This window comes from Spodoptera frugiperda, chromosome 6, assembly GCF_023101765.2.
Source record: "Spodoptera frugiperda isolate SF20-4 chromosome 6, AGI-APGP_CSIRO_Sfru_2.0, whole genome shotgun sequence".
Classification (NCBI taxonomy): Eukaryota; Metazoa; Arthropoda; class Insecta; order Lepidoptera; family Noctuidae; genus Spodoptera; species Spodoptera frugiperda.
In genome coordinates, this window is record NC_064217.1 from 12,102,632 (window position 1) to 12,119,153 (window position 16,522).

The 16,522-nt window shown below is 35.0% G+C and overlaps 2 protein-coding genes across 2 annotated transcripts; both read right to left on the reverse strand.

Moving 5' to 3' along the window:
* Positions 1–196: 196 nt before the first annotated feature.
* On the reverse strand, positions 197–6,054 carry LOC118267632 (uncharacterized). Its single transcript, XM_050694511.1, has 8 exons — positions 5,838–6,054; positions 5,380–5,481; positions 4,725–4,820; positions 4,035–4,250; positions 3,351–3,831; positions 3,074–3,253; positions 2,610–2,736; positions 197–2,489 (listed from the first exon to the last, which is right to left on the reverse strand). Exons 1-8 carry the CDS (start codon positions 5,895–5,897, stop codon positions 1,394–1,396), a joined length of 2,358 nt encoding a protein of 785 aa, XP_050550468.1. The 5' UTR covers positions 5,898–6,054; the 3' UTR covers positions 197–1,393.
* Positions 6,055–8,283: 2,229 nt separating this feature from the next.
* On the reverse strand, positions 8,284–16,418 carry LOC118267629 (titin homolog). The gene is made up of 8 exons (XM_050694126.1): positions 16,219–16,418; positions 15,902–16,003; positions 14,934–15,029; positions 14,441–14,659; positions 10,290–13,380; positions 9,624–9,776; positions 8,986–9,135; positions 8,284–8,606 (listed from the first exon to the last, which is right to left on the reverse strand). The coding sequence occupies exons 1-8, from the start codon at positions 16,291–16,293 to the stop codon at positions 8,419–8,421; spliced, it is 4,074 nt and encodes a 1,357-aa protein (XP_050550083.1). The 5' UTR covers positions 16,294–16,418; the 3' UTR covers positions 8,284–8,418.
* Positions 16,419–16,522: the final 104 nt, after the last annotated feature.

The window sequence follows — 16,522 nt, forward strand, 5'->3', positions numbered from 1 at the left end:
GATTCTAATTGGGTTGTTTTCATCACCAAATAGTGGCATGGTCGTATTAAATAAAACGACAAAATTTAGAAATGTTCAGTCAACATAATATATATTTTTATAAAAAGCACCATTTTCTCAGTAAGTATACTATATACACTAGTGATGTAACGAATGTCTAAAACCTTGAAAGTTGTGTGTTTTTCTCAAAAAAGTAAAAATAGTCTCCTAAAAACTTAAAATATTTTTCTTTAAACCAATATGAGAACTATTTGACGATGGGATCTGTACCCGAGGAAACCGCCAAAATGTGTTCCGTCTTCCGAGAATAGTAAAGTAGGTAGGTATTAAGTGTATCAAGTTTATACTTTAGTTTGAAAACGAAAGTTTATTTTAAGTTCAAAGACTGATAAAAGTATAAGAAAATAAAAAATGTTTTAGTAAGATTAAAATATTCACATGTTTCTTAATGTGGTAAGTTGTAATAACAGGTTAAGATTATTCACATTACCAAATAATCACCAAAAATTACAGTATTATGATTGTAAGACAGTTCGATCAGAAAATAAGGTTTTATAATAAATAATATGAAAGAAATTAACACCATTCCTCTTTGAATTTACCTTTACCTGTCAAAAATGTGGAAAAAATCGTGAATTCGAATGGGAATTTCGTTACATCACTAATATACACCTAATATAATTCTCAGTATAATACACTATTTTCTCAGTATATAATAGTATCGGTCACTACATTCATAATAATATTATTTTAGCTTAAAATTTATAATTCACAGTATAATAGGTCCACTATGTTCTCATTATAATTATTAATATCTGTCACTACATTCATATTATTATTACTTAAAATTTATTATTAAAGCTTTGAGATAAAATATACTTTAGTTAGGTAAAGTTAATAGCTCTCTGCTTTTAATAGAATCACTGTATAGGCCCATTTGGGGCATTGCGAGGTGATATTATCAAGTCCCCTTGTCGAAAGTACTTCTCTAACCGGACGAGGTGACGTAAGAACGAGGAAAGGTTCCCGTACGGCCGCTGGAGTTCGCACCAAGCCTTCTTGGTTTCTTCGTCGAACTGGATCGTGGAATCGCACTTCTCCCAACCTTGAGAAGTCACTTCCTTCACATTGTCAAACTCTATGTTACACTGCAAGTTCATCTCGCTTTCACCTGGAATTATTTGGCGAACGGTAATCGAGGGATTCATCTCCAAAGTCTTTAAAGAGTCCTCAGAATTTAACTTATTTTCATTATTTGACGTTTCAGCTTCGTTCTTATCAACTTGTACCTTGTTTTCTGATAAGTTTATATTAGGTGGTGTCTTGTCGGGTATGGCTTCTACAACTGATCCGTCATTCTGTGGAATATTACATTGGAATATTACATTAGGTGTCATTGGAGGTTCACTGTACCCTCGTTATTATCACCTATTCTAATAACAGAACGTATGCCCCTATACAATCTCACTTTAGACCTCTTTTTCTTCTTTAACATCTCATTCAGGTCCTTTTTAATCAGCCATTTGCCTTTCGATAGAATTATGTCAGCTGGTTTCATTCTAGGTGTAGTATCTATAGAAGATTCTTCACGTGATACATTGTCTACTACTGGAACATCTTCCGTCACTCTATTGCTACTCTCTTGATTATCACTTTGCACAGGATTAGACTCTTTCGCGTTTCCAATATTCTCTGACGAAACTTGGGTGGTGTTCTCAGATATTTCATTTTTGGTTTTTGATATATCCATATCAGTAGTGTGTAGTTTCTTTTTGGGTATGATTTCTATAGTACATTCTTTATTCAGGGAAATATTCTTTAGTATAGTGATACGTTCTTTTGCTATATTTTCGTTATTCTCTTCTTTCTCGTCGTTTTTAACCGACAACATGCTTTTTAATAGAATTATATCAGCTAGTTTCTTGTTAGATGTGGATTCTATGGTACATTCTTCATTCAGTGGGATTTTCTTAACAATATTTATCTTTGCTATATCTTCCTCAAAATCTTTATTGAGGCTGTCGTTTTGTGGGGGATTTGGTTCAGGATCCACCTTCCTAGTACACTCCTCTAGTGTTTTGTCTGGATCTTGAATACTACGTTTTCCTTTCCTTACTTCTTTCAATATCTTTTTCACACTTAGGTCAGGGGGAAATTGTATGGGGCCATTCTGTTGTTTTAGTTCATTTTGTGGTTCTACTTGTATACCAGTCTCAGAACTATTAGTTTGATGGTTAGGATCACTTGATAAAGCATTGTTAACTAGTGTTTCGTTCTGGTTCAACTGTGGCTGTTTTTCATCGTCACTGCTTTCTATAACTATGATTTCTTCAAGGGTGTTCTCGTTGGGCTTTGCAGAAGACTCATCGTCTATCTTGTCTGGTGCAGTAGATTTTTGTCCAGGTTCCATTTTCAGTTCGTCATTTTGTACCAGTTTTGTGTCATTTTTTAGTTGCCGTCGTACTTTTATGTTGTATTTTTTGGGAAACCTGCCAAAATGACCAAAATTATATTACAAAAGTGGTTTGATTTGCTGGGTAAGGAATTTATATTATTCGGGGAAATATTGTTACTTAGCAAGCATGCATTAGAGCTATGGAATTACTTACTTGCGCGTTAAAATATTGGGGTGTTTGCTAACCACCCGCTTGCGGCGAGACAGGCGGTTGTTGCGCTGCATCACGCACCGATAGCACGCATCACATAAGCAACTGTCTATAGTCAGCGTCTTCTCATCTGAAGTATGGGGTTTTATACAATTATAATAAAAATCTTAAAAGGTCAATTTACTACTCAGTGACGATAACGATAAGGTTCGTCCTCTAATCGAATCAAGCCATGGGTACCTAATTGGAGGCCCAATTACCCATCTTCCCAATCCCCGAAAAGCCCTTAAATTCCTAACTCCCAAAAGGCCGGCAATGCACTTGTTTCGAGTGTCCATAGGCGGCGGCAATTGCTTACCATCAGGTGATCCGATCTCAATAAATAAATGTTATAGGCCCAGAAGCTGAACTATCAGACTTCCATTACATACTAAATCAGTGAAAGCGAAATATGTACAAGAACTTACTATCCAAAACTTTCTTCTGTGTTTCGAGTTTCTTGATCTGAGCTATATGACGCGGTTTGTCGAAGATATGAAACCTGGTCTTGCAATGGGAGCACTGGTCCTTGCACAGGTGGATGCTGAACGAAGACGCCTTCTCCGGGGTGACCAAGGTCTTCGGCTCCACCGGTACAGGTTTTGTTTCTGCGGGAATAACGCATTCTTTTCATTTTCATGTTAAGCTGCCTTTTCTCTTTTGGTTTTGTTAAATTTATTGCTTGTACTAATAATGGAATATCACCTTGTTTTTTGCTTTCGCCGTCAATGTCATCGACGAGCACTTCTTCTCCTGGAGTGTTTAGCTTTTGCCTGTTGTCTTCATCAGCTGAGCAACCGGTATTGGTAACATTATTTTTATTTTTGTTCTCACTCTCTATAGGATCATTAAGAATACCGAATGGTTGGCTTTCAGCATTAAATATATCTTTGTTATTCTCTTTGTTGGCTGCATAAATACTTATCTCCATTTCATGCTGCTCATCAATTTTGCGTACTTGAGGCAAATGCTCTAATATCTGTCGTAGTACGTCGTCTTCACAATTAACATTGCTATCATTCCCAATTTTACTCGGTACGGATGATTCGTAGGCGCTAGTACTAGGGGTGTCAGCAGCAGTGAGTGAAGTTGTCGATGTACTACGTCTCCCTGCAATTGGTAAAGTTTTTCTTCTTTTTGCAGGCGTTTTTTTATTTTTTCCTTGTGCTGGTGTTACAGAGGAAGCCTGGAAAATATTTTAAAGTCTCATTACTTGTTTGAACTATAACTTATATCCCATATTAACGTTACGCCTTTTTCCCCGAAAGGGTTAGCAGAGGACATTACGGCACGTGATACCGCTATACAATGTACACCCATTTCCCATATTAACTAAGTGTATTATTAATATTTTAAAAGACGATTGAGTCTGAAACTCAAGGAACTTACCTTGTTGGTCACATCCAATGGCTTTGAATGAAGGTCATGTGTTAAAGCGGTTGGGGCTTCATTAAGGTTCGAGACATCATTAGAAGTGACCGATATACCAGAGACGGTTGGTTCCACTTTGTCGTCTTCCAACACGGTTACTACCCCAAACAAATTTCCAAACTCCACTACATCTCCGTTGTTTATCCGGTAAGGTATGTATGGTGATAAGTCCCTCTAAAATATACAAAACATACTGTCACGGCGAGCTGCCTTGTTTCTAAGGCTGATAGTTTTAGTAAAATCACTAGTGAAAGCAAGTGAGGATATTTCTGCCATATGTAGCAGATGTAGGTTCAACTTATTCAGACATAATGTAACTTCATAAAAAAATTGAGGATATGCCTACCCAGATACATCCTATAACTGCATCTAAACACCACAAACACAACTCACATGCCAATAAACATAAGGACCACGACTAAGTAATCAGTAAGTCTGACACCCCTCACTGGGTGAGCCCATGGGGGAAGAGGGGAATATTTTCCCTTAGTTTTTCAGTGACAAAACTAAACCAAGCTTGGAATATTGATAAGATACAGAGGCTGTGAGCCCTTCTTCACTAATGGACATCTGTCCAGACAATGATTTGTGACTACTAAATTAGTAAAAGCCAGGTATATGTATAGTCAAAAATAAATATGTACTTACACCAAACAATTTTGTTCTTCCTATAGAATCTAAATCCATAACCATTAACTCTTTTTTGTTTATTATATTTATCAAAGCATGTTGTTTCGCAATCCACTGAAAAGGAACATTATCAAATTATTAATAAGCTACATTTTTGACCAGATTAATATTACATGAAGTTTATTTAATGTTATTTAACTATGAGGGGGACCTGGAGACCTTGAGATACAGGGCCCAGCCTAATTTAGGTTTCAGTTTCCCCACAAACTGAATTTAAAACCATGTATTATTTTATCAAGTATATCTAGAGTATGTCAAGTTCATAGAGAAAGAATAAATGATTTTTTTTATTAATATTTGTACTAACAATTATTTTTTCAGGCAAAAGAAAGAATGCACAATAAATTAATATTACATCAAGTTTTTATTTGGCAGAAGTTGATGGGTTTATGGTCATTTTTAATAGTTTGGTAGATATCTGACCACTATCTGTTAGCCTGCTTTTAAGGAACAATATTTTTATAGCCAAATATTTTTGTAGTCAACAATGATTTAAATATAGAACTAGAGAAGACTGTTATTTCACAGATTAAAATTGTTATGTACGATAATGAAGAAAAATATTATTATTGTAATATAACAAATCTCTTGAATTTAATCCTGATGTACTTACATGAGATTTTAAAACTATATGGCATGTTTGTGGGTCCCTTCCTATTTTGTTATGACCTATAAACAATGGATGTTTCTGCCCATATATACCGAGGTATCCAATCTGTAAGTAAACAGAGAGAGGGTATTTAAAAAAATATTTCTTTTAAATAGTTTCATGTTCATCTTAGATGTAGGTAAAGATTTTAAAGGTATATTTACTTTAGATTTATTTACTACGGTCTTCAATAATAGGCCTCTTAAAATATTTGCTAAATAAGAGAATATATTTTTTATTTACCTACCCACATACGAAATGTCAAATGGCTTAATTCTTATTAATATAATTTTAAGATCATCTGCACATTTCAAGAATTTGAAATAAATTAGGCGAAATGACTCCATTTACAGTACATATAGAATTTTCTGCACAAATTGAATAAAAAAGGAATACAACATTATAATATGAATAGTACTCACCTGTTCCCGATTAGTATTTGGTAATTCTTGAACACACTCCCTTCTTTCATTTAATTCCATTATTGTTTTTAAACTATTTACATTCAAAATAATATTTATTATAATACCTATATATTTATTTTATTATTTGATTAATTGAATATTTTATTCTATTCTATTTTATTGTATTCAAAATTCAAACCGATTATACATAGGTAACTGTCAAAGTTAATAATCATACTGCTGTCAATCGGTGTCACTGTCATCCAGTGACTTCGATGTCATTTTCTTTTGACGTTTCAGTTTTGACTTTTTATCGGCGCGTGCGCCACTTTTCCGTACATTTTCTAAAACAAGTCTTTATTTTGAACATAAATAATGTAGGATTTATGAGAATTACGCCTACTGATATCTCTTAAATGTAATTATTAGTTTTATGGGAAAAGGGAGTCCGTCCAAAGTTGCCAGTCATTTAAAAAGAGGAACGTTAATTTCCTTGAATATATCGGGAGAACCATTATTGGGCATTTCGGTTTAACTACAACTTTCAACAATAACATGGAACTTCCATAAACTCATCCTCTATTCCAATGGGACTCTTAACGTTAGGCGAAAAGCGAGAATTATCTACATTGAATATGTGTACCTGACTACACAGTGAAAAAATTTCACACTAGCTGACAGGTTCAGTTTTAACAATCCAAGATTAACCAAACAACATCAGGGGTACGCGTATCAAAGGTGTTCCAATAACAAAAAGACAGAAATATAAAAATGAAGACTATATTATACAATAATAGACAACAATCATATAATAACATTACAAATGCGTAAACTATGATTACAACTATCAAAATTATCAATATCATACAATAATTATCACGCATTCCTCATTCATATTCAAGTATCACCCTTAAAATGAAAAAAGAATTTAAAACTATTAAATCACGACAATTTTACAATGGAATTATAAAAGCATAATAAACAATTAAATGAATTAACTGCCACACATTTAATGGTTACTTAAACTAATACTTAGTACCGATATTGTTACGAAAACAATTGCTAAGGACTGGGTTAAGTAACCATTAAATGACTCTAAGTACGGCGGTAAACATTGTTAAAATCAAATTAAAAATAAATGAAGGTTTTGGTTATATTTTAAGACTAATCAGATAATGCTACTGATTCTGTCTGGATTAGTTCAACAATTTTTGTATTCAAAGTACCTTTGGTCGACACAAAACTACACTAGCGCCCTCTATGAGCTAAGCTCATTATTTCATGACACAGTTTTCTTTGTATGGCCAATAATACGGTGAGGCGGATCTAATTTTCCGCCGGTTAATTTTTACATATAAACAAAAGTAATAATATTATATTAAATACATATGAAATAATTGTATGACAATGAATTAGTCGTTCACCTTAATCAAATTAAGTCAACTTTTTATAACTACCTCCCATTAAAGCCGTGGCACATACTTTTAGAACACCTAATATAATAGTATGTGATAGGTCGACGTTTGGCCACTATTCTAAATTATACCTTGTGTAGCAATCTCTTGCACATTTAAGAAAATAATCGCATGGCAAAGACTATATTATATGCTACAATCTAACTGTACATTTTAAACAAAACAACTTACCTCTAATGGTTGCCTAGCAACAAGCTTCATAGTCCTTGAACGCTACACAAAAATAAACAAAACAAAGGCTCGAATAATTTCAAATAACAACTGAAAACATGCAATTTTTACATGTCCATTTTAAACAACAAATATCGACTTTACTGCTACGACATAAGGCCCACAGTTCTGTTATTACTAGGTAAATCTCTACCGATTAGGTTTAGACAAACACGAGATTTGTACTTTTTGCATATTATTTCTTAAAAAACACAAATATGAAATGTCAAAATAGTTTTATTTACATTAAAAAAAGAAACATCAGATTTCAGAGCCTGTCTGTATAATTATTATAAACATTTCTAATTAGCTTGCATCATTTCCAATATCATATTAGAAAGAACAAAAAGGAGAGGATTATAGCTGCATAGGTTCCACTAAAAAAAAAGGCTTGATGCCTTTTACTGGGAAGTATGCGATGAGAGTGGAGTCTCTCTATATTTATATGTCACCCACCCATAACAACAATTTATCGAGCACATCACACATTGTATGAGACTTTTGACACCCCCAGATCACTTAGAGTAGTTATTATTGCTTCTTAGGGACCGTTCAAGTATTACGTAATCACTAGAGATATTACGTCATCGGTAGATATTAACTTTTTACACGATTGGCAACTTTTATTTGTGATTGACAATCATTTTCGGAGAAACCTAAATGTTTAAGTACTCGCTTTAGAACCGTATAGGAGATATAAAAAATATTTTTAATTGAAAACTGTTTACTCACTGCATGGGGGGAGAGGTAAGAGTAAGAGCTTTGCTTACTCTTGCTGACAAGGGGGAAGCTTGGATTAAATAATTGTAATAAATCTGCTTACGTAATATTTGAACGGCCCTTTATTTAAAAAAAAGGCATCAAAATATCCTATGAAATGCATTGTTAGTTAGGCGCCCAGGTGTATTATGTACCTAGTTGAAGGTATTACTGGCGATATCGAGTTTCTGCCTCAACACTCCCCCGAGGATGAACTCCGTGGAGACCACCACGGCGCCCCGTCGCCTCAGGGCTGGCCAGAGCTCCTTGTCCTTGGTACAGGAGACACACACCCAGTTTGGTCCACCCTCCTTCCAGGTACCGCCTGAACACTCCACTATCACTGGAATAGAATTTATACTTGGTTTAAAAACGAAAAACGCTTATTTACATACCATATATAACATTTTGTTGATCTTAAGCTCCTTCCTCTCAGTTCGAAGTTAGGGGTAACCAATTTCAGTTGATTTTATGAAGCCTATATCATGAAATCTACCAATGCCAACTGGCAATGATTAGAAGTTAACAGACAAAAAGCTAATTTATTCTAAACGGGAGATGGAGGGGTTGGCATTGACAACCATACTCCATACATGGTTGGAACTCCATCAATGGATTCGTGTCTAAGAAAGGCTAGTGTCAAAAACGTATTTTATCAGATACAGTGTAAAACAGATAATGCTAGGAGTTATTTACATCAAAGTAAAGTTAATTTAACTTACATTTCATCTCAGATGCGTTGGGCTGCACATTGGGTGTGGAGGATACATTGTACCCTTTCAAGAAGTTCCTACTGCTGCTCAGAGTCTTCTGCAAGCTGAACTGGAACCTCTTCTCAGCAGCATCGTCCTTCACCAAGTACAGCCAAGGGTCTGCAAGTGGAAGATATGTTAACACATGCATCATCATCCTTATTAAAAACAAACTCTTTACATAAAGTGTAGGGCGATTTTGTTAATTACTTTAAGCAAAACTAATTTATTTCAGTTTTATTTCAAAAAACGTTGCCCATTATTAGGATTATCTCCTGTATCGTGGGTGCGTTTACAAACATACAAGTGCACATACACATCACACCTAGAACCGAAACAACAATTTGTGGATTACACAAAGAGTTGCTCCGTGCGGGAATCGAACCCGCTACACGTTGCGCGGTAACCGGTCGCCCAACCACCGCATCACCCGTGCAGTTGACATTTTAGTAACAATAAAATTGGTTCAACATTGAAAGAATCTTCTTCCAATGTTTAGTAATCATTATAAATTCTATATATCATTATAAACCTGCAATTAAAAAGAATATACTGCACAAAACAGAACCGTATTTAGAGATAACAATACAAGTGTAAAGGTTCCTCACCAACAATCATACGTGTGTCGGAACAGGCTTGCACCCAACCGGGCCCCACGATGGGCCGACCCAGCCCCACGGCACACAGCAGTTTGAACGTGCGCTTTATTTGCATCGTCAACACCACGGTGCACGCCATCACGTCTGTTACTATTGCTGCTCCTGGAGTGGAGGATAGAGAAGGATTTGTATTATATTATGTAGCTTTTGGCATTAAAAAGGGGCATGAATGACAGAGTTGCTTACTTCTCTTAAGATTAGTTTGGGAGGGAAACAGAATGTGCAAACAATTGGGTATTTTCCTCAGTCAAAAATAAATTATGTCAATTTAACAATACAATAAAATATTCAATAATAATCACAGTTTAATTCATACATTTGATGACCTACTTAGTTTTCGAATTTTCTAGAAATAAGTCTGCTATTTGGCGTAAAAATCTATAGCACAGTATAGCACTATTTTATACAAAATTCATAGAAAATATCGTGCGTGTCGTTTCGAAAAATGTACTAAATTTGACTAGTAGGAAACTAGCCTAAAAGGATGTAGATGTATTTTTTAAGTACTACTCTACTAGTAGTAAACACAGCTGTGTGATGTCTCTACTAGTAGTAGTAAACACAGCTTTTTGCAATCACTGTAACAGATATCTCAAAAAATCAAAACAATCTTACCTAACTTCTCCAACTTTTGCTTAACATCAGCGCTGGGGAATGCCGTGAAAAGTACATGGTGAGTCTTCATGATTCTCGCCGGTGTCGCGCGCAACGAGGCGTTGCTGATGCTGCTGGTACTCGAGGAGTTGGCCTGCGCCCTGGTGCGCTTGGAGCTGGGCGCGTCACTGCAGTCCAACATGGACCGCTTCAGACTGCGCGGCGACTCAGTACTAGACGACGAGATATTGTACACCGTGCTCTGCTCATGCGAAGTGTTCTTCAATATAGACTTCGGTGCTTTCACTTCACTTTCCTCGAACTTCGTCTTTGGTTTTCTCTGCCTTGTACTCCTCCTAACTTCCACTTCAGGTGACTTCGACCTGGATTTTGGCGTCCTTGATCTTTTAGTACTTGTTGTGATCATTTCAGGAGACGCTGATCTTTCTTTCTCTTGCTTTTTGTTCGTTCGCTTCCTCTTATTGTCTTTCACTGTTGTTTTGTCGGTAGATGATTTAGTTTCAGTGGTTTCGCGTTCAGTATCTTTTTTCTTAGATCTAGTACTCCTGGTGGTAGGTCTGGTGGCAGTTGCGGTATCTAAACTTTTTTCTTGAACCTGATTATTGTGAGATTCATGATTCGCTCGAGACGTTTCGGATTGTTCCTTGCTTTTTTGCTTTGTTTCCTTTTTCTTTGGCTTTTCAATTTTTACTTTAAGCTTATCTTTCGGTTCGCTCACTTTATCTGTTGTCTTCTGAGATACGTTTTCTTTCTTTCCTTCTTTAACACTTTCATCTTTCTTAGAATGTTTGTTATTTTTCGTCTGTTCGTATGTTTTAAGACGTTTTATATTTTCAGTGATAATTTCTTGATCGATGTGGTCTTCCTGCTCAGTTAAGTAAGTTGGTTTTAGAATTTTTGCACTTATGCTTTCAGTATTTAAGGCGGGTTTCCTTTGGCGAGTTATTACTCTTTCTGGTAATTTATCAACGTCCAATCGTTTAGTCAGATCAACAACAACAGCTGCTTTACTTTTCTTTTTTAAATTTTGAAATGGATTAAATGGTTCATCTATATTGTTTTCAGTTTCGGAATCGCTGGACGATTCTTCTGTACCGAATGACCTCGTGTGAGAAACCAAACACTTTTTTATTTCTTGGCTACTGGGTAAATCACTGTCTGTAAAAACGAAAGGTTTTGCCTTTTTCGGAGTAGAATCTACATCAGATAAGTCACCGCTAGGTACTTTTTCCAATGTAGCAATTTCAGTAGTCTCATCACTTTTGTTTTTGAAAGGACTTAAGTCTCTTTCAATACCTGCGAATTTGTCTTTTACTTTATAGTCTTCTACGGAGCATGGGACGACGTCATCATCTGCAACAGGCTGGACGTCTGGTACATCTCTTTGTGTGCACAAATCATCAAAAATATCTTGTGTATCGTTATAATAATTAGGGTCCACTTCGATTGGATTATTTTTCTCAATTTTATCTTTAATATCTACTTTAGGTATATCTTTACTTTTTATCCTTATAGGAGACTGGAAGGGTATTTTAAAAGGACTTTCAATTACATTTACAGGTTTTTTAAGAGACTCTTTGTTACTAGGTACTGCCTCATCTATTACTTGTGTTGGTTGATCTTCAAAAGATACGTTTTTAGAACCAGATGCTCCTTCATCAACACTTATAACCTGTGTGGCCATGTCTTCAAAGGGTATTTTCTCTTTTTTATTATTATCTACCGGAATTATTTGTGTAGCGATTTGTGTGTCATCATCAATGAGTGGTATTGGAGGAGGTTCCTTTGGATTCACGACTATGACGTCATCTTCACAATCGGTGGCGTCATCGTCTTCAGCAGGTTTTATTTCGGGAATCTTTTGGGTAGCCATTAAATCTATGTCTTCACAGTCTGTCGAACTGTCAGATTTGATTCTGTTCACTCTTTTTGATGGTACGTTCGTTATTTTGTCAGCTTTCATTTTAGAATCTTTAACAGCAGGTAATTCAGGTATTATTTGCGTAGGAGCTATATCAATATCTTCACAGTCTGTCGAACTGTCAGATTTGATTCTATTCACTCTTTTCGATGGCTTTTCTGTTATGTCAGATTTACTTTTAGCATCTTTAACAGCAGGTAGTTCAGGTACTATTTGTGTTGGTGCTATTTCTACATCTTCGCAGTCTGTCGAACTATCAGATTTAATACGGACTGCCCTTTTTGAACATGTTGGTACATTTATGTCTTGTACCTTTGGTTCCTTATTATTGCCTTGTTTGGGTAGTTCTGGCACTTTCTGTGTTGGTAACATGTCTATATCTTCACAATCTGTCAAATCGTCAGAAGGTCGTTTCTTTTCTCCATTACATAGAATCGGACTGTCTTTGGCTCTCGACGTGTCTTCGTCTCCTATTAATGGAATATCACCCTGCAGTATGTTCTGAGAATGAAAGTCTTCTTCGAAGCATTCGCCGTCAATGTCATCAAAGAGCACTTCTTCCGAAGTATTTAGTGTATCCTTTTTGTCTCCTTCAGTTGAGCACTTGGATGTACTTGGTACATTACTTTTATTTTTGTTCTCATTCTCTATTGGATCATCCACAATACCAAACGGTTGGGTTTCACCATTAAATATATCTTTGTTATTCTCTTTGTTGGCTGCAAAAATATTTATCTGCATTTCATGCTGGTCATCAATTTTGCGTACTTGTGGCAAGTTCTCTGTTGTGGGCATTTGGGTGTCCATCGTATGCAAATAATTCATTGTAGGTTCTTGTGTGTCCATTGTATGCACACTAGGTGACATGGCTATCCCAGGGGGAATTTGCGTGCCAGCAGTAAATATTGAATCTGTACTTTCATTAGTAACAAGATTAGGCACTTGTGTGTCTGCTCCATAAATATTATCAGATACATTTCCAGTTTTAAGAGATATGAAAGATTCATTGAGACTAGTGTTAGGATTGTGAACAGAACCTATTGAAGTTGACTTATTTGGTGATGTTCGAGACGTCCCTGCTAGTGTTAGAGTCCTATTTGTTTTCATAAAAGAGTTTGATAGCCTCGATTTCATACTTATTGGCTGTGATGGTGTTACAAAGGAGTCATCCTGGAAAAAATATTATAATTTTCTATTATATTAAAGGCTTCATACATATTTGATTCTCATAGATGGCAATAAGATATGTTTTCTGTTTTACTATGCAAAGAACTTGAAAAACAAGAAAAGTTAAAACTATCAGTGTTCATAAATAAGATTTATGAACCTATACCTAATGCGCTCTAACAAGGTGCGGCTGACAGATTCAGTAACGTTTCGTATCACTCTTGAAAGTTGCTGCGATTTAAAAATTATGCCTTAATATTTTAGCTGTATCACATTCGTATTATGTTAAATCATTCGGATGCGTAGTTAATTAAATTAAAACCAACCGGAATGTTCTAGTATTCAATTAAAATCTAATGAAATGAAAAATAAAGTAAAGTGTTATGCGTATAACGTAAAGCCATAGTCGTGTTTAGTGATGGGATGTACGGCTACGATGGATAGGTAGTCGATGTTTTTTTTAGAATAAAAAACGAAAATCGTGCGTCGTTCAATTATCATTCTTAAAAAACCTTTAATTATGTGGGTAAATCCACTGTAGACGCGGCTCTCTCTGCCCAAACCACAGTGACATTATCTGAGCAGAAATATGTAGTAGGCATTTTTCTAGACATTTCCGGCGCCATTGATAATGCGTGGTGGTACTATTCCAACATATACAAACTAATATATCCTTGTTTTCTTCACGGTTCTGTAAAACTGTAACTCTGAAACACCTCAGGGCTCGGTCATAAAATATTTATTTTGACAAGTATATACACGTAGTTAGACTGCACAACTAAATAACACACACATTTAATAAAAAAATTCAAGAGAATTAAATGTATGCTGCGAGTATCGATAGCGATAAAAAAAGATTTTTCTAATGTCCATCCCTAAAGAGAGACGTCAACGTCATACTGGCATCTGTCAGCCGCACCTTGTTAGAGCGCATTAGGTATAAAAAACTTTAACACTGGCTACATACAGTACGGCAGTAAAAAAAAAACTATGAAGGTTAGAAGGAAAGGGCCACAAAATGCAAATTTCGTGAATATCCTGCATCCTATTACTCAGTACTCACCCTGTCGCTGACATCAGGTGACTCTGGTATCAAGGTGGTTGGAGCGTTATTGAGCTTCGTAACATGTTTGAAGGTGACTGGAGTCTCCGGAATATCTATAGCCTGAGTCATCGGCAGCTCATTGTCTTCTTCCAACAGCCTGAACACACCGAATATATCTCCGAACTGAACCGTATCCCCATCTTTTATCCGGTTAGGTATGTATGGTTGTAATGTTTTCTGAAAAGTACAATATAATTATTATAATTTGCCATAGACTATTTTATGGCATACTTAAGTGAAGCTTACCCGAACTTATAAGCCTTTGTGTAGCTTCAAACTGGTTGTGATACATTAAAAGATTGGGTGGATTTGTAGTAAAACATATTTAGTTGTTAACTATAGTTATTTGCACACACAAGGTATTGTGAATTCTTCTGTACACACATTTCATCGCGAAAAAATAAATTAAAAGAAACCTTGTTAAGAGACAAGTCAGAAAAAAAATACTCACATTTAACAATTTCGTTTTGTTAGCTGAATCTAAGTCCATAAGCATAAACTCTTTACTATTTAGTACATTTATCACAGCATGTTGTCTTGAAATTGACTGAAAAGGAAAAGAAAATAATTACAATTGTATTTTACTTCTTTCAGGTATTATCCATCCTAAGGTTGCCTGGAACAGATCATTCTAAGCGATAAGGCCACCCAATGTTGCATTCTCTTAAAACATGTAATTATGTATAGTGGTCTATTTTTATGGTGTACAATAAAGGATTTATCTATCTGTCTATCCCATATTAACCACCTCATCCCAAATCAAATTGTTATATTTGGGCCAATATGAACATGCAAACAGTCACCTGACAAAGAAATGTGATAATGCCACACAAATTGCATAAGTGTATGCAAGATATCTGATAAAATTTATTTACGACAGTTTGCACATTTGTTATGGCCGGACTAGGTCACTAAAAGAATTGGGTTGAGATTGTATAATACATTGATATAAGTTGATAAGTGCATGGCTCATTTGGAACAAAGATGGATAAGGGTCTAAAATATTTTATTGTCAAAGTATATGATAAGTTTTGCAATAAAATATTTGAAATTTTAATTACCAATTAGGTAAGTTATTAGTAATTATTTTTATGGATATTAGATAGGTATTTATTTTAGTCACTTTTCAGACATTATTTGAATTTGAGTTCTAGAGTTAATAAAATATGTATTTAATTTAGTTTGTAAAGAGTTCTTTATAGAAGATAGGACTTCAGAAGTAAAAGAGAGGTGTTGTGTTGTAAAATATTGATGTTTTAATAGAACTAAAACACCTCATAAATATTTGCCATAACTTTACTATGGATATTCCACTGCTTCACCAGAGTATGTTAATAAAAGTAAACTTGATATTTTTTTAAAATAACATGAAAGTAACCTATTACTTCAAACAACTTTTTCTTCATTCATGATACTTACATTCAAATTCAAAATTATATTGCATGTTTGGGGGTCTCTTCCTATTTTGTTTGGGCCCTTTAAAACTGGATGTTTCGCTCCACATATACCCAGATATCCAATCTGTAAGTAAACAAAACTTAATGAATTGCGCGGCAATTTCATAAATATCTTTTGAACACGAACAACAGTAAAATCTTATGATTAAAGAACAATTAGAATAGAAGAAATATGTCTTTAGGAATGGACCATTAGGTCCTCCATGGGAAAAGTCGGAATTTGTGTATAAATTCTATGAGACTAGATAATCAGAACCATTTTTAAGGCAACAAACTTACCTGTTCTGGACATGTTCTCTCCCTTTGTGTATGGTTTAATTCTTGAGTACACTCTAATCTTTGAGTACACTCCATTTTTGTATTACTTCATATCAAATTATAACATTTAAAAACATTAAATAATGAAACAACACAAGAATCAAAAGCACTTTACTGTTTATGCCAAAACGAAAACGCCGCTTGTTTATTTTCCCGTACTATGACAGACGGTCACACACTCATATGACAATTATTTTTTTAAATTTTAAGTTAAGGTATATAAGAAAAACCTAATAGGAAACACTTTAATTTGTTCAATAACAAC

Coding starts and splice junctions, on each gene's coding strand:
- LOC118267632 (XM_050694511.1), bottom strand. CDS start 5,897: ATGGAATTAAATGAAAGAAGGGAGTGTGTTCAAGAATTACCAAATACT. Junction 3,254..3,350: donor CGGCGAAAGCAAAAAACAAG/GTGATATTCCAT, acceptor TTATTCCCGCAG/AAACAAAACCTGTACCGGTG. Junction 2,490..2,609: donor CCCAATATTTTAACGCGCAA/GTAAGTAATTCC, acceptor TCATTTTGGCAG/GTTTCCCAAAAAATACAACA.
- LOC118267629 (XM_050694126.1), bottom strand. CDS start 16,293: ATGGAGTGTACTCAAAGATTAGAGTGTACTCAAGAATTAAACCATACA. Junction 15,030..15,901: donor ATATAATTTTGAATTTGAAT/GTAAGTATCATG, acceptor TTTCCTTTTCAG/TCAATTTCAAGACAACATGC. Junction 9,777..10,289: donor GCAAAAGTTGGAGAAGTTAG/GTAAGATTGTTT, acceptor CCTCCACTCCAG/GAGCAGCAATAGTAACAGAC.